The 26,679-nt window shown below is 50.6% G+C and overlaps 9 protein-coding genes and 1 non-coding gene across 10 annotated transcripts; 3 read left to right on the top strand and 7 right to left on the bottom strand.

Annotated features, from left to right (window-relative positions):
• Nucleotides 1–150: 150 nt before the first annotated feature.
• MYCFIDRAFT_122405 (uncharacterized protein) lies at nucleotides 151–489 on the top strand (the record flags this gene model as incomplete). Its single annotated transcript, XM_007932992.1, has 1 exon — nucleotides 151–489. A coding segment is annotated over one exon (339 nt), but the record flags the coding sequence as incomplete, so codon positions are not given.
• A 4,372-nt stretch (nucleotides 490–4,861) lies between these two features.
• Nucleotides 4,862–5,455, top strand: MYCFIDRAFT_101736 (uncharacterized protein; the record flags this gene model as incomplete). The annotated part of the gene is made up of 2 exons (XM_007932993.1): nucleotides 4,862–5,227; nucleotides 5,279–5,455. Coding segments are annotated over 2 exons (543 nt in total), but the record flags the coding sequence as incomplete, so codon positions are not given.
• A 68-nt stretch (nucleotides 5,456–5,523) lies between these two features.
• Nucleotides 5,524–7,126, bottom strand: MYCFIDRAFT_43519 (uncharacterized protein; the record flags this gene model as incomplete). Its single annotated transcript, XM_007932349.1, has 2 exons — nucleotides 5,524–6,977; nucleotides 7,030–7,126. 2 exons carry the CDS (start codon nucleotides 7,124–7,126, stop codon nucleotides 5,524–5,526), a joined length of 1,551 nt encoding a protein of 516 aa, XP_007930540.1.
• A 393-nt stretch (nucleotides 7,127–7,519) lies between these two features.
• Nucleotides 7,520–9,931, bottom strand: MYCFIDRAFT_60422 (uncharacterized protein; the record flags this gene model as incomplete). The annotated part of the gene is made up of 1 exon (XM_007932422.1): nucleotides 7,520–9,931. The coding sequence occupies one exon, from the start codon at nucleotides 9,929–9,931 to the stop codon at nucleotides 7,640–7,642; it is 2,292 nt and encodes a 763-aa protein (XP_007930613.1). The 3' UTR covers nucleotides 7,520–7,639.
• A 2,869-nt stretch (nucleotides 9,932–12,800) lies between these two features.
• MYCFIDRAFT_212501 (uncharacterized protein) lies at nucleotides 12,801–13,542 on the bottom strand. Its single transcript, XM_007932994.1, has one exon. The coding sequence runs from the start codon at nucleotides 13,469–13,471 to the stop codon at nucleotides 12,995–12,997; it is 477 nt and encodes a 158-aa protein (XP_007931185.1). The 5' UTR covers nucleotides 13,472–13,542; the 3' UTR covers nucleotides 12,801–12,994.
• Nucleotides 13,543–13,825: 283 nt separating this feature from the next.
• MYCFIDRAFT_179028 (uncharacterized protein) lies at nucleotides 13,826–15,057 on the bottom strand (the record flags this gene model as incomplete). The annotated part of the gene is made up of 6 exons (XM_007932995.1): nucleotides 13,826–13,910; nucleotides 13,945–14,158; nucleotides 14,202–14,468; nucleotides 14,498–14,572; nucleotides 14,607–14,776; nucleotides 14,804–15,057. The coding sequence occupies 6 exons, from the start codon at nucleotides 15,055–15,057 to the stop codon at nucleotides 13,826–13,828; spliced, it is 1,065 nt and encodes a 354-aa protein (XP_007931186.1).
• A 2,223-nt stretch (nucleotides 15,058–17,280) lies between these two features.
• Nucleotides 17,281–18,259, bottom strand: MYCFIDRAFT_43719 (uncharacterized protein; the record flags this gene model as incomplete). Its single annotated transcript, XM_007932370.1, has 2 exons — nucleotides 17,281–17,608; nucleotides 17,934–18,259. 2 exons carry the CDS (start codon nucleotides 18,257–18,259, stop codon nucleotides 17,281–17,283), a joined length of 654 nt encoding a protein of 217 aa, XP_007930561.1.
• A 168-nt stretch (nucleotides 18,260–18,427) lies between these two features.
• MYCFIDRAFT_t68 lies at nucleotides 18,428–18,529 on the top strand. The gene has a single exon. It is a non-coding gene; the product is annotated as a tRNA-Gln (tRNA).
• Nucleotides 18,530–22,678: 4,149 nt separating this feature from the next.
• Nucleotides 22,679–23,869, bottom strand: MYCFIDRAFT_83708 (uncharacterized protein; the record flags this gene model as incomplete). The annotated part of the gene is made up of 2 exons (XM_007932996.1): nucleotides 22,679–23,103; nucleotides 23,662–23,869. 2 exons carry the CDS (start codon nucleotides 23,867–23,869, stop codon nucleotides 22,679–22,681), a joined length of 633 nt encoding a protein of 210 aa, XP_007931187.1.
• Nucleotides 23,870–24,097: 228 nt separating this feature from the next.
• Nucleotides 24,098–25,363, bottom strand: MYCFIDRAFT_83707 (uncharacterized protein; the record flags this gene model as incomplete). The annotated part of the gene is made up of 4 exons (XM_007932997.1): nucleotides 24,098–24,408; nucleotides 24,555–24,661; nucleotides 24,787–24,859; nucleotides 25,081–25,363. 4 exons carry the CDS (start codon nucleotides 25,361–25,363, stop codon nucleotides 24,098–24,100), a joined length of 774 nt encoding a protein of 257 aa, XP_007931188.1.
• Nucleotides 25,364–26,679: the final 1,316 nt, after the last annotated feature.

Raw genomic sequence — 26,679 nt, forward strand, 5'->3', positions numbered from 1 at the left:
CGCAACAAGCGGCTTACAACTTCTCTGTCACCATCATCTTCTTCTTGGCAACGCTCGCCTTCGTTCATTCGAATCACGCCTCTTCCGGAGGATTGCATCGCGCAACGAGTTCGCATCGCTCACCTTGAAAGACGCCAGGCTCTAGCGGACTTTCAATATTCTCCGCTCAAAGAAGGGACGAATGAGATTCGAGTCCTCCATGTCTTACGCCAATCCGGGCAAGGAACCCTCCGTGCACGCTTGGAACATGCACCACTCGACAAAGCGCCATACGAGACTGTCTCCTACTGCTGGGGTGATCCGACTCCGTCACGGGTGCTCGTGGTGAATGGTGCACGGCTGCTTATCCCGCAGAGTAGCTGGCAGGCACTCAATCGACTGGCTTTCGACAACAAAGAACGGACTCTCTGGATCGATGCCATTTGTATCAACCAGCAAGAAAACGATGAGAGAGGTCATCAAGTTGCTCTCATGCGAGAAGTCTATTCACACGGAATACGAAATGTCGTCTATCTCGGCGAGCCGGTGAATGAAGAGTTGATGGTCGATGCCTTCGCGACTATAACAGCACTTCATGTCGAGTCACAAGGCGACGCTGTGTTTCAAGAAAGGCTCAACAAAGGTGGTAATTTTATAGGGCATCCAGATAGCCCGATACAGACCACATGGAGTGACACTCCGATCCATGCATTTTTCTCAAATCCGTGGTTTAGGTCAGTCCTATAGCTTCCCACAATTGGCAATTTATTTCACTGACGAGGCATATCTCAGTCGTCTATGGGTCTTACAAGAGACCTGTCTGGCCTTTGAAAATATCTGTGTTCTTGGTCAATCTAAGCTGGACTTTCGCGTGATTCTCGAAGTGGCAGTCTGGCTCCGTATCTATCATGATTCGCATATCTCTTCCGAGCTGTACTCCCTTCCAGGCTTAATGAATGCTGCCCATGCGCTTGACGTCCACATGCGGTATCGCCGCTATCAATGTCTATCGCTGAGTGGTGCATTAGAATTTGGGCAGGACTTAGAAGCGTCAGATGCTCGCGACAAAGTCTATGGACTGCTTGGCTTGGTTCCGGAAGATTTGCGAGAACTTCAGACGCTGAGACCTGATTATCGAAAATCTTGGCAAGATGTACATGCTGATGCTACGAGAGAGGCTCTTCGGGACGACAATGGAATGATATTGAGACTGATCTCGCATCGAGATGAAGCGGATATTCAAGGCAATGGGTTACCGTCTTGGGTGCCACGACTGCAACGGAAGTTTGACTTCTTATTTGATCCTTCTCAGTTCCAATACTTCGGAATCTGGCCAGAAGCCTCTGTTCGCCTCGGTGGGTCTGGTAAGATCTTGAAACTCGAGGGTTGGACGATTTGTCTCGCGAAGTCTGTTTCTGATGCAGGCGCATTCCACCCCTCCACCTACCAGGACGATGCGCGGTGGTTCGACCAAGTTGCTGCTATGGCGCCCAGTATGGCAAAAGAGAGCCTTGAAATGCTGGCCCGGACTTTAATTGCAGATTGTGATTGGCAGGGCCTGAGAAGTACTGCAGATGATCGGCTTGGGTATTTGACTGTTGTTGAATATCATGCAAATCGGAGATATGTACCTTATTTGCTAGAATTGAGGTGCGTATACTGCGTCTCAAGAGCTATAGCTCAGCCCAAGGAGTATCTTCATGGCTCTGGGGACAGACTGAGGGGTCTCCTCTCAGCTCTGATCTGGAGCAGCATCATACAATCAAGATTCTGGCTAACTTTCCTTTTAGTACCATGGTCAACCCATCACCCGAAGTCAGAAAGCTCGCACAATTTGGGATTGCAGTATTCGTCGCTGCCTTTAATCGCAGGTTTGCGATAAGCGAAGAAGGTCATCTCCTCCTCGTACCTCAAGTCACGCAGCCTTCCGATATCGTGGTATACATTGAAGGCTGCAACTTTCCGCTAGTCTTACGACCAAAAGAAGATCATTTTCTTCTTCTTGGACAATGCTACATCGATGGTCTGATGCGATGGCAAGAGGGCTTCGACGAATTCTACGAAAAACTGGAGCAGACTCCGAAAATTGCGTTTGAGATTCATTAATGGATGGAAACAGAGACGGTGGGTGAATGAAGTATGACTTGGTGAGAAGAGCGTTGTTCGATGCATAAAGCAATACATTTGTCGAGTGGAAAACGGCGGAGCTATTATAAAGCTAGGTTTTCTGCCAAATCAGAGTATCTGCACGATCGCTTCAGCGGAAGAAATCGTTCTACGCAACTGGACTCACTTTTCGACGTCCGGAGCTCTAGCAAATGGAGGCAAAGGCGACCGGAACAACAGCAACATGACTTGACGCTTGAACCGTTTCGGAATTCCATTCGATATATTGCTTCAAACGCAGAAATATGAAGGTTTGGATCTTCTTTCATCGCTCAGTGCCTGATCTTGGCTGCTGTAGACCGAAAGAACATCGGTCGCTAAAGCCATCTTAAGGAGTTCCAAGCATGAAATTTGAGACAAGGCTGAAAGCCTATTCATCTACAGAGAACCACCGAAGCTTTGGACAATTGTCATCTTGCAAATTTGGCGCGGCTCTGAGCTTGCTTATTACTACACGCCCAATACTTTTCTAATTGCGGTCTTGCCACTCGCAAAGGCCTTGCCCACAACGGCTCTTCGACACTCTCAAACTGAGCGTAAAGTCGGTGGTGTTGGCTATGACCTTCAGGGGCGATCGATCACTCCAGCGTCTTGGCCGCCTATCCTCTCTGCGTCAACAAAAGCTCCTCAGAGACGCCGCGGAGAGACTACGAGACGCCAAGAGAGAAATGCAGCAGCCTTGGCACATAAATTCACTCGAAGCCCGTCTTCAACGCCTACCACCGGAGCTTTGGCAGATCATTTTCGACCTCACGATCGCCATCCTGCCCGGCCAAGTCATCGTCCAGTCTACAACGCCACGTTGTTCAATTCCTTGGCAACTCACATCCACATGGCTGACAAAGGAGCAAAGAGACAAGGCCAAGAAAGACTACTTCAGCCACTCAACTTTCATCATCAAGGAACCATGCCTGGTCAAGACCGAGCCGCTTATGGACTGGCTCAGAAGTCTGCCTGAAGAGATCCAGACAATGCTTACGACGGTCATTCTTCAGCCTTGCAAGGATTGTCGGGCGTCGACTAAACCGTTGTTGCGCGGACTACAATGGTTCTCGGGAGCCCTAGAGAACGTGGGACGTGATATTCTTCAGGCTGGATTACAAGTTCGGTCGGGTGTGATTAGGGCTGAGTTTGGTGTGCAGCAGGATGAGAAAGGGAAGGTGATAGAGAGTGAGGCGATGAGGTTGTTGAGTGCGAGCGACGGTTGGGAGTTGTCCAAAAAGATACCTATATGAGGGACTCGTTCGATGTATAGTCGCTGCGGAGGGGAAGCATGATAGTTTTGCTATCATGCCGTCACAGCCTTGCGGAGTCTTGGCACTCGCTGTTGGTCTTCAGGTTGTATGTAATGACTATCTTGAAGATAACAATTGGAAGAGCGCTGGGAGTTCCACATTTTAGAAACTGTATCCGGTGTGGGTGAGGTGGCTATTTCACAGTTTGGTGGATTCTTGGTTCAACCATTCCCCCGTAATTATTGATTTCTGCTTAGTAACTAAAGCTTGTCTTCTGCGTACCACTGATACCAAATTCGAAAGCAATCACTTCACCTGATCCTGTCTTTTCTCCAATGCTGGCCTGTCAGCTATACAATTCGACTATCTTCAAGTCAGAGTCTCTCAAACGTCCGAACTGTCGATTATAGCACCTCAAACTTCCATAGCTGGATCCCGGGGCACCGACATACAGCAACTCGACAACCGGCTTCAAAAGTTACTACGGGAGCTGCAGGATATCAGTTGGAGCGGAGACTGTTCACGAGAGGAAAGATCTATGTGAATGTCTCGTCGATTGAAGGACAGCAGGATCAGTGGATGAATGAGTACGATATTCAAGAGCTGATAAGTCGGCGTAATGAATAAATATCGTGATGCGGTCTTGGTGAGACGGCTGGTTGGTCACAGCCTTGTGCGGATCCCTGCAGTTGGATAGAGCTCTGACCAACTGACCCTTGCTCCGATCGTGAGATCAGATGGTAAATGCTTCCACTGTTCTGGAGAACATACATCTCCCTTCGACCATTTCAACTGCAATATAGACCTCATTCTAGTTGCTTGTATCTTTGAGATGCCAGAGCAACATATCAAATGGAATTCGAGACAGGCGGCTCGCTCATTGCTGAAAATGTAGCTGTCTTTATGGTCACGCCACGAAACACCCACATCATGCATGCGGTACCTACTTCTACAGGGAGCTGAACGCCGAGCATTATGGCACCGCAGAGTAACCTAGATAAGAACTCGAACCCATTCAGAACTAACGACTTTCGTCTTCACGACTCACTCCGCTTTCTTACCCACTTCCAACGCGAATACAGCCATCATGTTCGAGTGGACATTGCCTTTCGGAAGACTCTCCCGACAGCAGTACAAACCAATCCAAAGCCATGAGAAACCCCGAGACGTCAAGAATCGTACCGACCACGCCGAAGAAGAAGAAGACCCCATCACAAAATCCCAAACCGCCCTCCAAACCGCCCGAACCCTCCACCGAATCAGTCTCGTCCTCTTCCTATCCTCCAGCCTCATCCTCCTCCTCGCATCAACCCAACCTTGGCTCCCAAACCCCCACAAGATCCGGCACCAACCAAAATCCAAATGTAAAATTCCACTCCATTCCATTCCCCATCCCTCACACAACCCCAACTAATCTCCCACCAGCAATCTTCCCACCCCTCCCCTCCCCAACCCCAACCACAATCGACGCAAAACTCCTCATCCTCCCCTCAACCCCCGGCTCCCTCTACCGCTCCCCCGGCCCCGAAGCAGACGCCGCCTGGGCCGCCATCTCCTCCACCGACCCCATCCCCATCTCGCGCGCAGACGTCATCGCCGCGGGGAAAAATCCTTCCAAGACCGCAAAATTCAACGCAAGCTTTGATGGAGAAGAGATGTATGCCGGACGGTTAGATGTGTTGCATCAAGTGCACTGTTTGGATCGATTGAGGAAGCAGATCTACAAAGGGGACGGTTGGGGGGGAGGCGGCGGAGAAAAAGAGGAATTGCATTTAAGTCATTGTTTGTGGTATTTGTTGCAGAATATTATGTGTTCGGCGAGTTGGGATGTTTATACGCATATTTGGGTAGGTTTGGGGGCGGGGGTTTGAAGCCCACAGCTGGCTGATTTTGTCTAGACCGATACCTTCCCCTACCCCTACCCGGACTTCAACATCCACAAGAAATGCGCAAATTTCGATGCCATTGTGAAATTTCAAGAACAACATTCCATCGATCGGAGACTTTTTGAGCAAATGAGGATTCCTGAAGATTATGGGCCTCCGGCGAGAATGGTGAGGAAGTTCAAGGAGATTCAGAAGTTTTATGAGATGCATGAGGATGATGGGAGGGAAGGGGATACGATTGGATGATGTATATACATCTATGGATCTCGAGCGTGAGCTAGACCTCGGGGGTAGTCGAAGAGGGTATTCGGGTCGGTTTTGGTTTTGAGGGATTTTAATCTTTTGATGATGGGCGGTTGGCCGTAGTACATCTGTTCCCAGTTTTCGAGTCGGGGATCGATGTAATTTACGTATGCGCCCCAGGTGGAGTTTGGGTTCGCGTCTCGTACGGCTTGGTTCACGTCATCCACAGCTTTGTTTATAGCGTCTTGTTCAGTTTGCTTGTCGAAACCTGGATAGTTGTATACGTAGATCTGGGAGAGGAAAAGGGCGTTACGTTTGCCGGCGTCGTACCAGACGGCATTCCCATTGGGTTGTTCGCCATTCGTCCCTGCGGAAGGACCGTTGAGGTCAAAGGATAGAGAGGTGCCAGAGTCGGAAACATTGACGGTTTTCTGCATCGCTTCAACAATCTTCTTCGCGGAGTCGATGGAATATCCCGGCGATCCATCATCCATCAAGCTCTGAGCGTAGTATGGAACCTTATTCGGTGGCGCGTCAAGATCGCCCATGAGATTGACGAGTGCGTCGTTCCAGGAAGAGAATTCTGTGGCGGTGAAGGCAGGCATATTGACGCCGCGAGATTTCAGGTTTGATGAGATCTGAGATTCGATTTTGCGGAGTTCGGTCAGAGGACCGAGATACTGGCCTGCGAATGAGCAAGCACCTGGATCGCCACCATCTTCGCCGTACATGAGTAGTTGGGCTCCGAATTCGACGGGCAAAGCGTCTGATATACCTTCTTTTTTGAGACCGAGTTCTTGCAACACGATCAAAGCATTTGCGCATTCGAGATTTGTTTGGAGGATTGTTTTGAAGTTGACGCTTTTCGTTGGAGCGGGTTCGATGGAGAGTGTCATGGAGGTTACGATCCCGAAATTATTTGCTCCTGCGCCTCGCATTGCCCACCAGATATCCAGATCGTCACCCATACTTTTCTCATGGATAGTTCTGGTCTTGCCTGAGGCATCTATGAGAGTTATGGAGATGATGTGGTCGAGAAGCCAGCCCCATTTACGACTTCCGAAGCCCCAACCTCCACCCAAGGCGTGTGCGATTATGCCTACACTGGAGCATGTCCCGTGCGGGAGGGCGAAGTTTTGCGCTGCTAGGGCTTTTGCTAGAGGTCCGATTTTGACTCCTGCTCCTACTTGCACAGTCTTTGCAGCAGGATCGATGTTGATTGTATTGAGATGCAAGGTGTCAATGACTACGAATCCGTCTGTTCCGCCGAGAGCGTAGGAAGCGTAGCCGTGGCCGCCGCCGAAGGGTGATACTTTGACCTCGCTGGACGTGAGGCAGGAGATGATTGAAGCCGTCTCGGACGTGGATTTGGGTTCGAGAATGGCTGAGGGTTGATAGTTGTAAATGGTGTTCTGGGACTTGGCTGTCGTGTTGTAGTCGGTTGAGGAAGGCGAAATCAGTGCGATTCCTGGGAACATGGTCAATGATAATGGCAAATATGATACATCTGCGCTTGATACCTGTTTTCTCCAAGCAAGTTTGTATTGCTTGCGGCAGTGGAGGTGCGCTACGCTGCATGACAGTACTTGCTACAGAGAGCGCAACAAGACACAGCATCAAGTGTCCCATTGTGCTATGGCGATGACATTGGGAATACATTTTGTCCCGAGAGCGCACTTGGGCGAGGAGGAACGAGTGTGCATCTACAGACGTCCATTGCTGCGAAGTGCTTCCTTATTAATGAAGGGAAGCAGTGTTCGCGTCGCAAGAGGCGACTTTTCCGGTTTAAGTGGCACCATCCATGTCGCCGGATAGCAGGGCCAGGGCTCGTAGCAGGGATCAATCGCCAAGAGGTGCGGCTGCGTGAATAAGCAAGCGTAACCAAAACCGGCAATGGGATTAAGCCCTGGCTGTTGTTGATGTTTCGTTGCGGCAGAAAGTGGGAGGATCGGGCACATGGACATGTTCTGGTCGAAGCTGTGAGTACAATGGGTGGGTGAGAGTAGAAATGGGGTGTGATGCTGCGCCTGCTGCACCGGCGAGAGCTCGTGCTCTTCATTCTTCTATCGCAACATGGCTCCGAGGCCCATGTGGGATGCTACCGTGTACAGGTCGCTCTACTCAAACGACTCATCGATCGCGCTCACTTCGTCTCGCCAGCTTGTTCTGCGTCCTCCGCAAACTCGTCTGGACCTCACCCTTCGGGAAGCTGTCCACGTCGTAGTAGTTGGGCGCAATTTCCAGCAGCCACTCGGGCTTGACAGCAGTCACAGTCCGAATGTAGTTCTTGCTGGTGAGCACGAACTCGTTATAGACGACCCATTCGGAGTCTTGGCCAAGCACGGTGGATGGGTGAAGCAGCACGCTCTGGTTATCCTTGACAGTGACGTATGTCTTGCCCGATGTATCTTTCTTGGCCACTTGCATGAAGAAGCCAGCACAAAGTGCTCTCCGGATGTTGACGTAGTAGTTCTTGTCGTCAAATTTGGTCGACATGAGCTCGATTTCTTCCCGCTCCATTATCCGCTTTAGCTGCAGTCGTACGTTATCTGCTTGCTGAAGTGCTCGGTATGAGAGGAAGTGGTCGTGACACCACTGCTTGGGGTTTGCTTGAGCAGCCGGAGACTTGAAAGCATGGTAGACGTTGAGCATAGTCAGATGATCGCCGTCCTCGTGTGCAAAGAGAGCTTTCATCTCGTCCGCCCGCTTACGTGCTGCAGCTGGCCGATTGAAGAGCTGCGGTACCGAAAGGAGAGCTGTGAGCGACAGCATTTCATTCGAGCAGTAGAATTCAGGACTGGAGATGAGCATGACTGCAAGAGCAGGGTCGAGTGGGAACTCTGAGGCCAGCTTGCCAAGAGTGGTGAGCTCTCCCTCGTCGTCCAAACATGCGAGGTAGTTTAGCTCTTCCAAAGCTCGCATGAGAGTCTCCGGTGCAGGAGGATCCATGAGATCGAAGTGGACCAGATCGTCAACGCCAAGCTTCTTGAGCTCCAGGACCGTGTTGGCCAAGTTGGAGCGCAGGATTTCGGGGTACGACTGGTCGATGAGCTCCTTCTTGAATGCGGCTTCGGTGTATAGTCTGAAGCACTTTCCAGGCCGGGTACGACCAGCACGACCAGCTCTCTGCTGTGCGGAAGCTTTGCTGATTGGAGAGACGAGCAGTGATTCGACTCGGATTCGCGGGTTGTAGACTTTCTGCTTGCTGAAGCCAGGATCCACGACGTAGACAATGCCATCGATGGTGAGAGATGTTTCGGCGATGTTCGTAGACACGATGACTTTGCGACCAGGCTTGCCGCCTTTTGTGTAGGGTGGAGGCGCAGGCTCGAAGATCTTCTGCTGCTGCGCTGGTGGTAGGGTACCGTAGAGAGGGTAGACCTTCAGCGGTCCAGCTCCTGCTTCTCGTATCATCTCGTCTCCTTCCATGCTGATCTTCCGACATGCGTCTTCGATCTCTTCTTCTCCCGTCAAGAACAATAATATGTCGCCCTCTGGTTCTGTTGCGTGAATCTGCAAGACTGTCCGCAGTGCCGCTTCCACATAATCTCGCTCGGGCTCTGGTGTATAGAAGATCTCGACTGGATGCGTTCGGCCAGGCACGGCAAGAAGCGGTGCATTGTGGAAGTATTTCTGGAATTTCTGCGCATCAAGTGTAGCAGACATGATAATCAGCTTCAAGTCCGGGCGTCTCTTGACCACCTCTTTCAGCAGACCCATCAAGATGTCAGTTGCCAGCGTTCGCTCGTGGGCTTCGTCGAGAATGATACACGAATATCGAGACATGTCGTGGTCGTTCATGGCCTCTCTCAACAGCATACCGTCGGTCATGTACTTGAGCACCGTCTTCGGGCCAGTCATGTCCTCGAAGCGAATGCTGTAACCCACCTCTTCACCGAGCTTCACATCCAACTCTTGCGCGACACGCTGGGCAACACTCATAGCAGCGACTCGACGCGGCTGCGTACACGCCACCATCTTGCCCTGCTGTTGTGGGAGATCGTCATACAGCACGAACTGCGGGATCTGCGTGGTCTTTCCGGAACCTGTTTCCCCCACGAACACCAAGATCTGCGTCTTCTGGAACATGTGCAGGAACTCTTGACGCTGCGCATGGACGGGAAGATCTCGGCGAGTTTTCAGGATGCCAAAATATCGCTCTGACAGCGGCAGGCCGGTGAATGGATTTGCAGGCCCATTCTCGGCGATCTCGGCCATCTTCGCCGTGGTCGCATTGCGCTTCCATGTGGTCAGGTCGGTGGAGGTGGATGCGCCATTGCTGCTACTTCCATTCAGGTTGACGCCGTTGCTGTCGCCGTTGTGAGTGTCGCTGTACATGTGCGCCAGGTATGGATTCGATCGGTCGTCGCTGGTCTTGACGCGCTTGAAGCGAGACTTCTTGGGCTGTTCGGCGTCCGACATGGTGGCGGTATGCTTGGAGTGTGGAGTGTGGTGGTGGTGGAGTTGCGTTGCGATGCGATGCGAAAGTGAAGGCTCGCAAAAATATTCCGTCTCGATCAGAATTAAGGTTTGTCGCATGACTCGCGCCCACTCGGCAGCCACCACGAGATTTCCCATCTGTGCTCTGCGCGGCCTCTCTGCCTGCCCTCCACCCAAAGCATCATCAATGATGACTAGAGCTCCGCGCTCCATAAGTTTCGAGTGATCACTACACGCCAAGACTGTCAGGAGCTTCCCTTCTCAGGATGTCTCACATTATTCAACATTGGCCAGCGCCGAAAAATGAATGGCTGCTCGCCGGTATCCACAGTACTGTGCATACCGCACTTGCAGGGGTCTGTGCCGACCTCATATTCCATCGACATATCGACATCTCTTCCATTTCATCCATCTCCTCCCATCCTTCTGCCCTACTCGGCTATGAGTTTTGCAAGATTCACCCCTTTGCCCGGCGCTGCAAGCGTTTCGGCCCGCCCACGTCTTCGAACAGCAGCACCGCAAGGCCCTGCACTCGCCATCCACTGTACAGCTCGACCAGAAGCGGCTCGAAAAGCCCTTGGGGACCGAGGAAGTCATCAAAGCTAGCATTTTACTCGCCCAGCTCTCAGAGGAAGAAGGACTTTTGAATAATCCTGACCGAACACCATATTTAATTGCACTGGGTGCGATCATGGATGAGATCAGTGCTTCGCCAACTGTCATACTGGTAGCTCATCTTGAATCCGCCAAGATGTGCATGGAAAATCATCTCAGGATCTGCTCAAACTTAGGGGCGTTAGAGGAGCTCAAGGCGTTTGAAGAATATTTCAACGGCTTGAAATCGAAACATTCAAATGCACTGAGAATGGGATTGAAATTTGTAAGGATTATGAGGTGAATACATTGGTAACTGGACTACGCTGATATTTGAAACACAGCTTGAGCAACACAGCAAGAACAGTACCCAGTATTATGCCGTACGCCTGCATCGCTTCGAGACGCCCAAAGGAAGCCTTATCGTGCCGTCTGGAATTTCAAAAGAAGATTATTTCGTTGCGATCAAGGAAGGCCGGACTCCCGGCCCGACTCGAGAGGAGGCCATGAAAGAGCAGGTTAGGGAGAAAATGCGAGCTGACGGCTACAACGAGATGACGATCAGAGCTGTTTCCAAATTCATTAGTGCGATATTTTGAGCATGAATTCCTGAGCGGTCGCTCTCCAGAAACATGTTCGAATCGAGAATCCGAGATGCGTTGGAAGGAGACAGCGATCTCTCGCAAGGGATCCAGTCAGGGTTCTAGTGACAGAGTAATGCTGCGCCACTCATCATCAGCAGTATGTAGAGAGATTCATGTGAGCATGAGGACCCCGACAAGTGAGACCCGCTTGCATGTGCGCACCTACAAATACTCGGCCCGTCCCGTTTTCACATGCTTGAGCTGTAAATATCACTTCTAAGTCTCGGCTCCTTCCTTCATCAACCTCTCCACACTAATCTGCAACTACAAACCTCACAAATCAACCGCTTTCCACCATCCACACCCTCAAACACCATACTTCCAAGAACCAACACAAGCGCCATAGCCTCCACCACTGCCCCCACCAAGAAGCGCACCACCACCCTCAACCACCATCCTCACACAACCAACCCAAGCGCTATGGCCTCTACCACCGCGATGCCTACCAGCCTCCGCAACCACCTCGAGTCCCTCCCCTAAGAACTCTACGACGAAATCTTCTCCCTCGTCGTCGCCGCTCCTACCGATGAACCCATCAAGATCGACGCAACCTACAAGCCCCCGCAAGCCCTTCAGCTCTGTCGCGCCATCCGCGAAACTTTCACGGCCGACTACTACACCAAGAACACGTTCCACATTCATTCGAAATTGGCATTGAAGTGGGTCTTCTCTCTGGATTTAAGGAGTTGTAGGAGAGGGGGGTAGAAGAGCGTGACTTTTAGGGATGGGAGTAAGGATGATGAGCGGCTTGTGAGATTTTAGGTGAGACTGAATGGATGCTTGACTGGTATGGGGTGGGGTGGTATGCATGTGGCTTATTAGGTTTGACCGCGAGCGAGCGTTTGTGGACGAGAATACGAGGGATCAGGGCGCTGCTTTAGTCGATGGTTGACTATAGGCGGCATGAGGGGAGTGGGGTTTTCCAGGAAGCTGTTTGAGTTGGATTCCGGATCATGGTGTTGCTTCATTTTCTCGGGACTTATTATTACATGTATCCAGCCTAATCGATGGAGTCCTCGCCATCTTAACGGCTATAGCTCATTCGAGCTGGTTAATCACAAATTTTGAGTATTCTAATTCTTGGTGACGGTGATATCCTTCTCTGGGTCGTATGTATCAGGACAATCGAATGGCGCATACTTCTCGCAAGGATACAAGATGTCGTTATATGCCCTGTACAACTGTGTAGTTAGCAATGTTTCGCATAAAAATGCGTCCGACTTACAATTTTCGAGACCCACTGCTAGGATGCCCTGCCGAATCGACTATTCTAGATAAGGATAAATGCTATATAACCCATTGCGATCATCCCACTCCTCAACGGGCTGCGAAGGCTCGATATGGCGGAAATTCGCATAGCCTGTCAGACGGGGCAGCTAGATTGGACTGAGGGCGTTATAGATACCTCCTACAGGCCAGGGACACAGGACGTGAACATCAACTTGATTGGTGCAAGCACAGTTTGTGGCCTGCTCTCAGTCTGTTTGATAGAAGTCTGCTGTTTATCACGACATGCAAGCGGAAGCGGCTCCGATGGGACCGAGGCTACAGTTCCCAGGTGGAAAGGGCGATGGCCGAGCGCATGTAACGGGCTGATAAGGGCACATGGAGTGGAATGCTTGTATTTCCATTGCTTCCAATCTACGAGAGACATGTCTAGCTTGCCAGATCACGTTAGATTCACGCCAAGGTACGTCCCGTCATTCGTATATACTCATCATCCTTATCCTCATCCCTCCCTAAGCAAAAAATCCAATCCGAAGCTGTAAAATGATTTTCCAGACGTCGTGAAGAGAAGAAGAGGAATTTAGATCGCCAGCGTCATCCTCATCTCAATTGCTCTCCTCGCCAAAATGAAATCCAAGTTCTTGAAAGCTCGTAATTGTTGCAGCTCAGCAGCTCTTTGTTTGGAAGGAGTGACTTCGTTGCTCGTCTGACATTCGTGTGGTGTTTGATCGCCGGTCCGGAACGTCTGGAAGACTTTGTGACATCGACCGCACCAATGGCTTTGCCTCCGCGTCAATGGTCGTCGCCGTGTTGATGAGTCGCTTCCAGTGGATGTAGTCGAACAGTCTGATATCGGTCGACTTCGGAATTGCATGTCTGGTGTGGATTCTGTGCTCAAAGACGTAGTAGAGCAGCCTGACGGCGTTCTAGATCTCGTAATGAGCAAGAGGTCGTCCAGGATTGGAGAAGGTGGAAGCGGATAGTCTTCCGGTGCAGGGTCTCGGGATGAGGCAGGAAGCATTTCGATGGTTCGCCAGTCGGAGCACAGCTCGTTCATATCCAGATATGGTAAAGTGAGCTCGTAGGAGTACGGCCGTCAAGCAACCACTATTGGAATGGAATGGTTCTTGATCCGTGAACTCTTGTGTGCCGAATCTGATTGCTTGGTTCAGGCCAAGTGTATTCGTGTTGTTCACGTCAAGACGTAGAGTGCAGCATATGCCAAAGGCACGACAATGAGAAGCGGCAACATGTCGTTAGAAATAATCGTTTGCTCGGAAGTACCGGTACTGGCGAGGGTTACAAGTAAGCGGCCCAAAGATATGGTTTGACCTGCAATGAATATGACAACCAGGCCACGGCCAGGCACTAAATTTGTCGCAACTCGCCCGTTTTGGTTGGATGTGTTGACTCAAAGGGGTCCAAAACAGTAGTGCTCCTGTTTGATCGTAGCCTGGGGGTAGGAAGTCCTTGCCAATCTATGACAGAAAACGTCGCTGCAGGAAGTGTTGGCCTCCACGCTTGGTTCACAAGTTCGAGGTTGTGTAGTCCTGCAATTGGACTGTGAAACGTTGACAGATTTGCGGAGGTTTGGTGAAAAAGACTGAGGAGATTGAGCGTGTTGTGGTTGGTGTTTCAAAGCTAGGATGCCTTGAACTCGTCCAGGGTGCAGAAAGGTCGATGGCGATATTTGGAAAAGTCAATCCAAGATTCTGAAACTCCAACAGGTTTTTGGTACAGGTGCCTGCGAGAAATGTCGTCGATGGTCAGTTGTTGAGGTCGACAACAAAGAAAAAGTGCGGACATGGGCGTGTGAGGTGGAGGGGGAAGTCTTTTATGCACTTCCCATGACGACCATTCACATGCAAGCCACGCTTCCAAGTCCCGGATGATCGTCACTGGGTACAACGAGCTTATACTTATCGGTGTCGATCGGCGGCATACGGAAGCGCAAGGTCGCCAAAGGCCAATCGTGTTGTTACATAGGACCAAGTTTATCAAGCTGGCTTGTTCGTGTTGTGCAATCTTGGATTCTTCGATCATCGTCATTCCGCCTTTAAGGATCCTCTTCCGAGTACGGCACGCAAGGCGGATGCGCAAGGCCCCGCACCAACAATCTGATCGGAAGAACCCGGCACTGCTATAGTAGTTGCTGCAGCTTTGTAGTACTCAACCTCGAGCTCTATAGTGACCGACCGGCGCGGGTATTCTGCTCACTACTGCGAAACCATTGACGACGGGTCGAAGAATGGACTTCCGGCGCTGTGTAGAAGCACGAATGCACGATGTTGTGGGAGCCGGTAGGATGGGTGGTGTGCATTCAGACGCGTGCGCTTGGCGGGTCTCTTTCGACTTCATCTCACTGCGTTATGTCTGATGATGTATCGACTTCAGGAGTCGTTGTAATAGCCCAAGCTCTCGGGTTGCGCCAGGGAAGAACACCGTTGTATTATCGGAGACCGTGGTACACGACTTCACCTCCTGCATTGTACTGTACCACATCATCCATCGGCGGACCGCATTGCTAGGACCATGGCTTTCGTGTGCATCCCGAAGCACGCGTTCCCGACAACGCACTCCTCTGCCTGCCTGCCTGCTGCGTGCGGAACCTAGTGGTCCGGCCGTTGAGACACAATAGATCATCGAGAGATGGCGACAGCATTGGTTTTCAGCCGTTCATACATTTATCGGCTTTGCAAGGCCAAGCTGATGTCGCAGGGATGTAATCAGTGAGTGACTGCGCTGTTTCGCTCCTCACAAAAGCTGACTTCAGTATAGTATCTCGAGGAGAAGGAACAACGCGCTCAGTCCCAGTCACGAGCATAGCTGCAACATCCCACTGCTTTCATCGAAGCAGTTTCAGGGATGGTATGCCAGCAGGAGAGGGCTCTTGAGTCCACTTCCATACGCTCACAATACTATTCTTGTCCCTGGGCAGCGACCTTGTCAATGAAACGCTTTGAACTCGTGCAAGATGAGAGTCAACGCTGAGCAGGTGAGTACCAGAACTACATCACCCACAACGGCAGCTCTAAGGCGTATCTAATAATAGACAGTCGCGACTGCAACAGACGTAGCACCGCGCGAGCTTTACATTGGAGCTCACAATTCTGGCACTGGAGAAAGATAAATTGAAATGCTTCGAATGACAGAGAAGTCAGCGCTACAATTCATGCCATGCCATGCCATCCACATATGCTAACGCGAGCACATATCCCGCAGGGTCAGCCTGATCTGCTCCACCAAGACTCTCCGACCCTCATCGTCCGCATCAGCCAGAATCGCAGCCCAGCGGCGCTGCTTGTCCTCATTTGCCCTCTCATGGTATCTCTTCTCAACAGCGTCAACCCAACGAGCCGTCCCAATTCGCTCTCCTCTGCCCTTCTCCCACAAATGCTCTTCCCAAATCTCACTGTACAACAGCTCTCGGTCCTCCTTCTCAGTCATTCCGAACTCGATGTCCATCAAGTATAGCGAGCGCAGCATGTCCGGAGTATGTACTGCTGCAGACGACGCGGTCTGGTCGCTGCTGGGTGGCCGTGTTAGTCCAAGGTCATGGGTGATCTTGCGGCGCTTAGAGGCTGGGACGTTGGCCGGAGGGGAGAAGTCGCGGGAGGGTCTCTGCCTTCGGTCAACCAGATTGAATGGGTAGAAATCTTTCCTTTCCGGGAGCAGGCCGGTTCCCTGGAGCTGTGCGTCGAGGTCATTTGCGAAGCTGGCGAGCGCCGGCTTAAGGTTCTTGGAGGACAAAGCTCCGTAGAACGACAGCATCGCCAATCCGATCACCTCAATCTTCTCGTCCTGCGTCGCATTGGAATCCAGGAATTGGTCAACGCCAGCCGCAAGTGTCGGCAAGGTTTCCTCCGAAATCGTCATATTCGAACCTCGAGCAAGCAGTATCCTCAGCATGACAATGCCCAACTTCCTGCCACGTTTCGCTCCGGGGCTGCTTTCCTGCTCGTCGATCTGAGACTCCTCGCCGTCCTCGAGGCCGTCAGGGAAGATCTCGTCCGACCATCTCCTCACCAAGTCCTTCGCCTCAATTGATGCGCTTTCGACACGAAGCGCGTCGTGGCACTGATTTTTCAGAGTGGCTTTGCGCGCCTCGCTCAGACTGGCCCATACCATTGAGAGCGGGTGATGGTAGAGAAACACCATCAGTGCCAGGAAGATGACTCTCTCGGACATCCCGTTTTCGGCAGCTTTCACCTCATTGGAAAAACCATGGAGGATGTTGAGCACATATTCGCGATACTGGGTGTCGGTTGATGGCATAGGTGTCGGCGCGCGATCAGTGCTTCGAGGCATGTTGAGGATGGTGGCGAGGGGAGTTCGTAGGAGGTATAGCAGAGACTCTGACGAGTGTTCTTGACGGCGTCACCTAGCAGTTGCTCGCGGGCCTGGACACGGCGGGATTCGTGTCGGCGGAAGAAGTATAAAGCGCCGATGCCGACGATGAGTGGCTATTCAATGCAGGCGACGGCTGGACTGGACGTGTTGTTGCTATATTTTTTGTTGTTGGCGAGTACGTGCGCATGTCTCAAGCGGCGTCACATGCAAAATCCCGGAACAGCGAACTAGATTGATGTCAGCCAAAACCAGGCCCACTCTGCATGAGAGATTACGTACTGACCGTGATTGCGCTCCAGCGTTTGCAAGGCCTGACTTCAGGCTGTCAAGCATAGCAGCAAGCACTGCACTTCAAAGATCAACGATCACACGCCTCAATACAAAGCTTGTTGTCCTAGTTGACCAAGCGGCAAAGATCAAAGGCATATGGGACCTTGAAACTTCGCTGTCGGCAACGCAGTAGCGTTCAGGAGCGCATACACAATGGACATGAGACCAAGTAATCGGCACCTGGCTTCAATCATCATTTGAATCTTCTATCTTAATCTTACTGTCGATATCTTCATCCTTCCGCTCCTTCTTCCCACTCCCATACACCTGCCTCTCCACCTTGCCACCCGCTTGTATATAAGCTTTCTTCTCCTTCCGCCATTCCTCCTTGAGCTTAACGTATTCAGCGTCTTCAATACATCTTCTCCAAACCTTTTGGAACACTTCGCTCGCGGCCAGCTTCTCTTCCATACCCTTGTGACCTGTACTTTTCGGGAGTTGGGTACGTTTTGCTTCTTTTTTGTTTTCGAGGGAGGATTTCTTGTATTTGAGACCGCCGGCGTGGTTTGCGTATCTTGGGACGAGGTGTTAGTGAGGAAGTGTTAAGGAGCGAAGATGATCTTGGCGTTGTGTTGGTGAAGCATTTCGGAGTGGTTTTCATCGGCGATGCTCAAGCAATGGTCCTGGTCCGCGTTCATCACATCACTGCCTGCCTTCTTTACTTTCAATCGACCAGTTCCAATTCTTTCTCGAGGTTCCAAAGACCCTAGGACAGACATGCAAGGCGCGTGACGACCGTGCCTAGCAAGCCCAATCCCGTTGATCCCATTTCAGAACAGCATCTCCACCTCTCAACCCCTTCAGAAATCCCACGTCATCAATCGAACGAACATACATACCTCTTCGCCCTCGTCATCCCCATCTGTAGAAACTTCCTCGCCATATCTGCGCCAACCAAATCCTTCTTTCCAACGTAGAATTCGAACGCGCTTTCCAACGTTTTGGACGACTCTTCTGCCATCGGCACTGTCCGGAATCGCCAGTGAGGCAGCAGAATCGATTTGTAGGGCTCGAAGGTCAGCACACCTTGCTCACCGCGCGCTATTTCGTAGGAGAGGCGCAGGTTTTGGGAGTGTAAGGCGGGAGTTGGGAAGATGTCGGGAGCGTCATCGTTAAGCGTTGGAGGTGTCGGAGTCGGGTCTTTCTTGAGAGCTCGATGTGGCATTGATAGAGGATTGTGTTCAATGGGTTGTAGAACTGTAAGCAGTGTGCTGTGAGATGGCATAGAACAATGAGATTGGATCGTGTCGTGGCCATGCACGATGACGTCACATATTGTGCAGCAATGTTGTATGGAAGAGTTTCGCGCCCTGTTCCATCTCACATCACCTCCGGTTGTATAGTGTAGCGGTCAGCACATCGGATTCTGAAATAGGCCTGCGCAAGCAGTGCCATACGTCTTCCGGTAACCCCGGTTCGATTCCGGGTACGACCTCCAATGTAAATACACCTCGCTACGCCGTGGCTTGTGTTTTGTTCTACGGAGACTAGGATCAGAAACGAGGATTTGTGCTATACCTTAACGTCAGCTGGCTCAGCAGCATGCTGCGACCTGTATCGCACTCACGTCCCTCGACAAAACGTAGGTGTTTAAAGTCCCGTAAGAGCGTCCGAGCGCCTGACCTACCGAGAATAGGCTCTATAGACCTTAGCGAGCGGCGGTCGGTATAGATTGTATACGCTTCCGCTCTAGCGCGTCGACGCGCTCCGGTTTGTTTAGGTTCTTGTTTTCTATACCCCTACTACCCCTTCTAACCTCGCTGTCGCTCCGCTCCGCCCTCTATAATAAGTAGATTCTATCTCTTCCGATAGCGCTTTATTAATTAAATTATGCCTTTAATCTCTTCTAATACTGTATTAATTAGTAACCTTATCGGAGATAGTAGAAGTAGTAGTATACTTGCCTCGGAGGCTTAGGGCGACTTCGCGTTAGAATATAATAATATAGAGGCAGATTACGCCCGGTAGCGGCTTAGAATTGCTAACTTCTTAATAGAACGACTAGCGGAGGACGAATTAGTCTATTCTAGTAAAGATAACGCGTTAGATGCGTCCGAGTCCTCCGATTATCGTCGCCCTCGAAAGTCTCGAGTTCTCGTCGAGCTAAGCGATAAATACGCGTAGTTGCCGTACGTCGATAACCTCCGCGAGTAGCGAGAACGACTAATCTTTCTAGGCTTCGATAACTCTATTAAAGTACTAGCAAAAGTATAGTATACACTATAGCTATATATTAATAATATATAGGTAAAGGACCGTAACTATATCGAGAAGAGCGGCCTAGAAACTACGCGTTATATATATCGCTTCTATAAACAACCGTACTAGAAAAGTAATAGGACGAAGGGCCGTAGAGTAAGGAGAGACTATAAGAAGATAGAGCGCGCTTAGGATTGCACTATATTAATAAAGGTTATCGCTGTTTATAGTCCGAGCGACGCGCTAAATAAGGAAAGTAATAAGGATAGTAAGGAAGGTAGTAGTAGTAAGGAGATTGTCGCGTATCGGATATAGCGTATAAGTCGCGACGACTATAGCGATTACTACTAACTAGACAACTTCGACGTGTTTCGTCGCTACGGCGCTCTCTTAACTACCGCTAGTCGGTAGGTCTATTAAGGCTATATACTAAGTGCTATATAGAGGGCGCTAAAGGCGGAATACGACCTAGTAGCGTATAAGCTATTTAATACCGCCGGAGGTCGATAGATATAGAAATACGATATCTGTAACTTAGAGCGAGCCTTTCGGAAGATATATAGGAATAGCAAACTCGGCGGTACGTCGCTCGTATAGCAGTAACAGAAGGAAGACTTATTTAACTAGTATCGAGAAGGTAAGTGTTATATTGTTTACTATTGCTATCTAAAGTTAGAAAAAAGCGTAGCGGGCCGACGCTTTCCGCCGATCTAGACTCCGATTAACTAATAGATCGATACGGAGCCTCGTCTAACTTATTAAATCGATAGAAATCGATAGAGGAAGATATTAGACTCGATTGCCTACGAATACTAGACTCGAGTAGTAGAATCTCGAGATTCTAAAGTTCTTCGCTTAAAGCGGAAGCGCCGTAGAGCCTCGGCTTCGAGCTAATAAGATAATTTAGGACCTACGGCAACACCTCGGTCCGGCTTCTAGCTTACCTTAGTAGGCCGCACTCTAAACTTTAGAATTCCTTTGTTTATATTCTTAGTTTTCTATTATAACAACTACTAATATATTACTATAGAAGGGCTCTTTTGCGACAATATATTAGCGGTACGCGAGACCGATAGCGAAACTATATATAGCGTCGTTTAGGCGACTAAAACCGATATAGAACTGCTAAAAACCTATCGTACGATCGTATTTATAGACGCGACGTATAAGACTAATTATCTTAGTTAGTTCCTTTATACTATTATAGTAAAGGACAAATACGGCATTTCGCGTACGGTTGCGTATATACTATTACCTACTAACGACGGCGATATTGTGTCTACCTTCTTATTAAAGATAAGCGCGTAGACAGATAGAATTTAGGTACCTAAATTTATATTAATAGACGACTCGGCGGTAGAACGACGCGCAGTTCGCATAGCATTTAGAAACCGTACAATATACCTTCTTTGCTACGTACACGTTTAACGGACGGTCGCTCGTCGTTTCGGTAGTAAGGCCTATAATAAGACGCGTCGACACCTTCGAGCCGCTATTGTTTACCGCCGCTCCTTCGAAGGCGCGTAATAGTTACTCTTTACCGCTATCGATAGCCTACCTTTAAATGCCGATTACGCGTTAAATAAGACCTACCTTTAGTAAGAGATAGGCAAAGATATCCGCCTTTAGGCCTTCTACTTTCGGTATAGCGGCGTACCTACAATTGTCTAACAAAATACGACTATAAATATAAACGAGAGCTTCTACGCTTATCTTAAAATAGATAGTAACAAAGCGCCGATAGTAGCGGACTTTACACTTAAAGGCGTAGCTATATACGTACTTCGCGAGATAACGATTAAGGACATTAGGTCGGACGTAGTAGCGTACCGCTAGGCCGCGAATATGCATCCTCTCGCGCGTAGCGACGACGACGAGCTTCGAATATACCTTCTACGCCTACCGTAGCCTATTTAACGTAAGGTCGGCGCGGAAATCAGTCGAGCGCTCGATAAAGAGACATTTTAAGACCTAAGACCGCTTAGTAAGGACCGCGCTTTCCTTACCTACGACTACAAATTCTTCCGCCGCTATCGTATACTATACGCCTGCCTCTAGTTTTATTATATTACTCTTCTTCGCACTATTATTAAAGACTCGTACTAGCAGCACTAGATTAGCATATTTAAAGGCCGCATACTCGAGGTCTACGAGATAGAAGACGCGCCTTACTAAGGAGGTAATCTAGATACTATAACTGCGGCACCTTACGCGCCTGCCTATCGACTTAACGTACGTAAGACGCTTACAGAGGCGTACGAGTTAATCTATAAGCTAGAGCGTATATATAACGAAGAAGGCTTTAAAGAAGACGACGAGAAGCGTACGTAGGTAATCTCGAAGATACTATTAGTCTTCTACGAGTCTAGTAATAATATTAGGCGCGAGTTTATATAGTTAGTACTAACTTACTTTAAGAATAGCAACCCTTCTACTAATATTACGCCGTCGTAACCGCCGAAGCTATTACAACTGCTACTTCTAAGTAACGTACTATCGCGTTATTATAATACCTCGAAGGCGCCGCCGCTAGACGCGATAGCGAGTAAGAAGCGGAAGGGCAAGAGCGTAGATACTACGAGTAAGAAGAAGCCGCCGAAGCGGTCGAAGAAATAGATAGAGAAATAGGTAGAATAAGAACATATACCCGAACGAACACTAGCGGCGCTAGCTTAGCTAAATTTTAGTAAAGAAGCGCCGTTAGTAGTTCTAGGCGGTATCGACGCGTTCTCGTCGCGTTTTCCTTTAAATTCCGCTATCGTATAGGTCGCGTAGGTCGCGGTAGTAACTAATAGCTTCTATATGCCTCTACCGATACTACCGGCGCTAAATAGGTAGCAATACGCGCCTTTAAGCGCGATATAGGTCTATAGTAGTATGCCTTATATACCGCCGCCCTCTAATATATATTACTATTATTAAATTAGCTATAATCGCTAATAATACCTCGCTTTTTACTATACCGCTGTTTTGCTAACAAACTTTAGCTTCATTTTTAGTAATATAATTAGTATCTATAAGTAGAGATTGCGGGGTCGTTAAAACAGTACAAACCTTATCAAATTCGCTATTAAATGCTCTGCTCTGCCCTCTTACTATCGATACTTAGTATACGAGCGGAAATCGCACTACTACTACTACTACTACTACTACTACTACCCTTGTACGGTCGACCTAGCAATAGCGACGCGCGCCGACGACGAGATTACGTTTTCTATAGTTACGCATACTACGGAGCGGACTTCTATATCTCACCGAGTCCGTTGCGGCAGGCTAGGCCTATTCTTAGTGGGTCAGGCGCTCGGACGCTCTTACGGGACTTTAAATGGGCTCGACAAAACACATAGCTTCTCCCGATTCAGACCTCAGCTTGCAGAATTCTTCATCACTCCTTCGCCGGAGTAATCTTAATCCCCGGCTTCGTGATGGCCACAATCCACTTCTGACATCCATTCCTCCCATACCTTTTCGATCCCATCCCCCTCGGTCCCCCCGTCGCACAAATGTTATAAAACTGGGAAAGACAGTACTGCTGCGGAATCCACTGCGGCGGACTGCAGCTGCCTTCGATGTACAGTGCAAGCTCATTCGGAGATTTCGCGCCATTCGGGCCCCAGCGGACACCGGTCTTGGCGTAAAGCGATGGAGCGGTGATGCCGCTGTTTTGGCAGAAGATGTCGATGGCGGAGATGACGCGTGGGTTTTTCTTCATGCAGATGGCTCGGTTGGATGCGGCTGAGGTGAGGCCGATGATGGCGAGGAGGAAGGGTAGGAATGGTGGTAGCTTCATGGTGAGCTGATTGATTGGTACTTTGGTTGGTGTAGGTAGGTGTTGTGTACTTCTTACGGATCGGATTGGCAGAGATGTGTGACCTGACTTCACCTTGTTGTATTCGCGACGGCTGCTTGCGTCGATGCGTTTTCCACAAAGGCCTTGGTTGGCGAATTCTTTCATAGCCACGATTTTCATCACGCGGTGTGTTGCTTGGGCTTTGTGCTATAAATTCCGAGCAGTTGGCTCTTGGAAACAAAGCAGCGGCGAGACATTCATGACACTGCTGACTGACGACAATTCTATGATAGGCACTTCAAGTGTGCTGCACGACTCACCGACCATGCTCACGAAGAGTAGAGGAACGATCATTCATGCAGACGCACACTCCCCGCTTGCATTTCACATGGCGACTTCAAGCCTTTTCCCAAGCTCTCTTATGCAAAACTCAACGCGTCTACGCCGAGACGTCTTCACTTCATGCTGACAAGACAGACTCCATGCACGCTCCAAGTCCCAACAACACCATTCACGAATGGCACGAATTCTCCAAGATCAAAGTAGAAACTTCTTGGCACCGCGCATTACTGACTAACCCTCGCAAATTTCCAGCGCTTCTCGAACACGATTTCCATAGAAGGTGTCAAGCTTGTGCTCCACGATGGAAAGGGATGGCGGACTGCGTTCGCCGGTGAGCAGCTCGTATGCCACCTCCTTGTCAACCTGCACCAATACCGCTAGGCCATAGCTTCGTTGCGCACACGTGAGTGTCTGATCGATCTCGATACCGGTCTGTGTGACCATAGCTGGATCTTGCTTGGCATGCAGCCGCTTTATGTTCAGATCGTCAACGGATACACCGCGTTTGTGAAGACGGACAGCTAGCATACACCAATCCATATGATCCTGAAAAGATTGCTTCGCAGCCACAAGCCGCTAGCATGTCTTCAATTGTCTATTCTGCTTGTCGTTTACAATAATCTTCTTGAATGTCCTGTGGCCAGTCCTCGGGCGCCTTGCGTGACTCTTTAGCTAGATTGTCTGCGCTATAGTCTTGAGCATTGACTCATCGATAGTGTCCACATCGTCGCCACCAGGAGGAGTGATCTTGTGGTACTCGATCTCAGATGCGTCGCGTGCCAGGCGCTTGAGGGCTCCATCCATCAATGCCTCGAGGGTCTCATGGTCCGGAGGCACCGGAGCCGCTTCAGAGATTGCCTGAGTGTGAGCAGGTCCGCTAACAGCGTTGAACCTAGCGGCAGGGCCGTTCTGGCGGCGAGCAAAGAAGCTCTGGACCTGTGTGGGGGTGGGAATGGCTGCGGCGGCTTGGGCGGTAGGTTCGACTGCGGCTTTCTTGTCAAAGCAGCCTTCTGCTGGTATGTGGGCCCTGATTTCTTGGGTTGGGAGAGTCTATTCTTAGAGAGTCATGCCGGTCAGACTCGGCAGTCCGCCTGGGTCTATGAATAGCCTGGACAAGTCCACTTCGTACAACTAGTGAGCTTCTGCGAACTCTGGCCGAAGTGCGGAGAGAGTAACGCGTATTCCGGGCTGAAGTTCAGCGGAGGTGCGGGTAGTCTGGCTGCACGCCTTGTGGTGCTGCGGACAAGGTGCAGTCTTGCGCTACGAAAGTCATGGATCCCAAGTTCTCGGCGACGAAAGGCTGGTCAGAAGGAGTACGTATGCGAGCTGTCCTGATTCGTATCCAGGGTTCCGTCACACACTTCACGCCCGCTGATCGCTGGGGCGAGGGGTGAAGCGGACTGACGCAACCCCGGATAGTCGCTGCGCTGATGACTGGAATATCACGGTGGGTTGAAAAGCCGTGGTGCCGAGATGCCCGGTCGTGATTCATGGTGGCCAGTCGGCGAAAGTGGGAAAGGCAGGAGGAGGAAGAGTTTTGGGCACAAGTGAAGGATGAAGTGCGATGTTGTGGTTGTGGTGCTGGTGAAGTCCTTCAGCCAGAGCTGCCTGAGCCAATAGCAAATGGCTGCTTGGCGAGGAGTCCTTGCACTCACCAGTAACGACGAAAGGAAAGACAGTCACGCTCGCACAGAAGACACTGTGCAGCCAGCGCGTCGAGGAAGGCCCGTCCAGAAGCCACGGGCGCCCTTTCCAGCGAGAGCTTGCCGTGTGAGCCGCCGCAAACGCGAAGGAGAAGGCGAGACCCCCGTAGCCGAGCACGGTGAAGTAGCTGAAAGACTGCGCGGCCGCTTGGCAAGCATCGTGGGCGCAGCGCCAGCCGATCTGCAAGAATAGCACAGCGGATGCGATGCGCAGATGCTGGCAAGCAATCGCCATGCGAACAGTGCCGACGTAGGAAGGATCCACGACCTGTTCAGGCGCAGGATGTATTCGGTGGTCGTGCCTTCCTCGTAGGATCTTCGGAGAGCCTGTCTGGGGTTCGCCATCGTGGGAGAGGTGGAGGCGGTAGAACTGCAGCCGAGACTCGAGTCCTATGAATAGGGTGCATTCGAATTCTCTCCCATTTATAACTGAGGCCGGATGGAAGTATTGATCTTGTCCTCAGCTGCTAAGCGCCAAGGCCGCCAGCTGCCTCCCACGAACGGCTTTGATAGCAATGTCCAGCCTGCGGTCGAGAAGAGGTAGAGGTGGAAGTCCAGCACTACGGCGTGCGCGGTCTGCTTGCAGGACTGATTACTAATGTCTTGGCCGCCGCGTCTCACTCCCACCTCACTCTCCCTCACCCACCACTTCTGGCTTGTTCGCCAGTCACGTTATGCCGGACATTTCCAGCGTCCAACAATCTCTTGAGCCTATGGATATATCCGTATCCGCTTGTCCTGGCTGGATCGTGAATCATTCGAATGACGCGACCGTCTGCACTTTTCCCGACCATTCACAAAAGCATCACCCCTCCTGCCTCGCAAAGCACACTCCGGAAAGCGAAGATTGATAGACACCCGACTGCCTGGCTAGACGCGCGATCAAGATGTTCCAACACTAGCCGCTGTTCGTCGCGCCGGAGACATGCGAGGACGAATAGAGAGTTGCCGGGGTTGGGGCTAGCGACGAAAGAGCCAGATAATAATGTTCTGTACCACATGGCCATGCGCAAGCTCATGCTGCACTTGTCCCGACAATGCCCCTTGTACCGCCCATTCCCCATACCGTCGGCCCGATGCTGCACGTGCGAAAGGAAATGATTTCTTTGAATCTCGACGCTACACGAACAACTTTCCTGGCGGTCTCGCTTCGCTGTTCTCCGACCGTCTGCTGATTCAGGCGGCGCACTACAATAAGCTCATTGACACACGAGTCTTGCATCTCCTCACGGCGAGCGAAAGGTTGCTGAATGTTGCACCAGCCCGTACAGTCACGCCACGGCTCACTTGATTCTGGCTACTGGCATTGGCGCTACCCAGATACTCACAGGCGTACAGCAGATGCTGCTGCCTCCACATACTCGGCGTGGCCTTGCTCATGTGGGGTCTCGGGCTTGCGCTTGTGCGATGAAAGTCACAAGCGCTTTGCAGCTGACCGGATCAAGCCCACATGCAGGCATATGCGCATCGTACAAAACTTCGGCAATCGCTTTCACGCTGACTTCTTTTCATCGGCAGCCCCAACAGCAAATCCAAAACCCAAATACTCAA

This window comes from Pseudocercospora fijiensis (genome assembly GCF_000340215.1).
Source record: "Pseudocercospora fijiensis CIRAD86 unplaced genomic scaffold MYCFIscaffold_9, whole genome shotgun sequence".
Taxonomy (NCBI): domain Eukaryota; kingdom Fungi; phylum Ascomycota; class Dothideomycetes; order Mycosphaerellales; family Mycosphaerellaceae; genus Pseudocercospora; species Pseudocercospora fijiensis.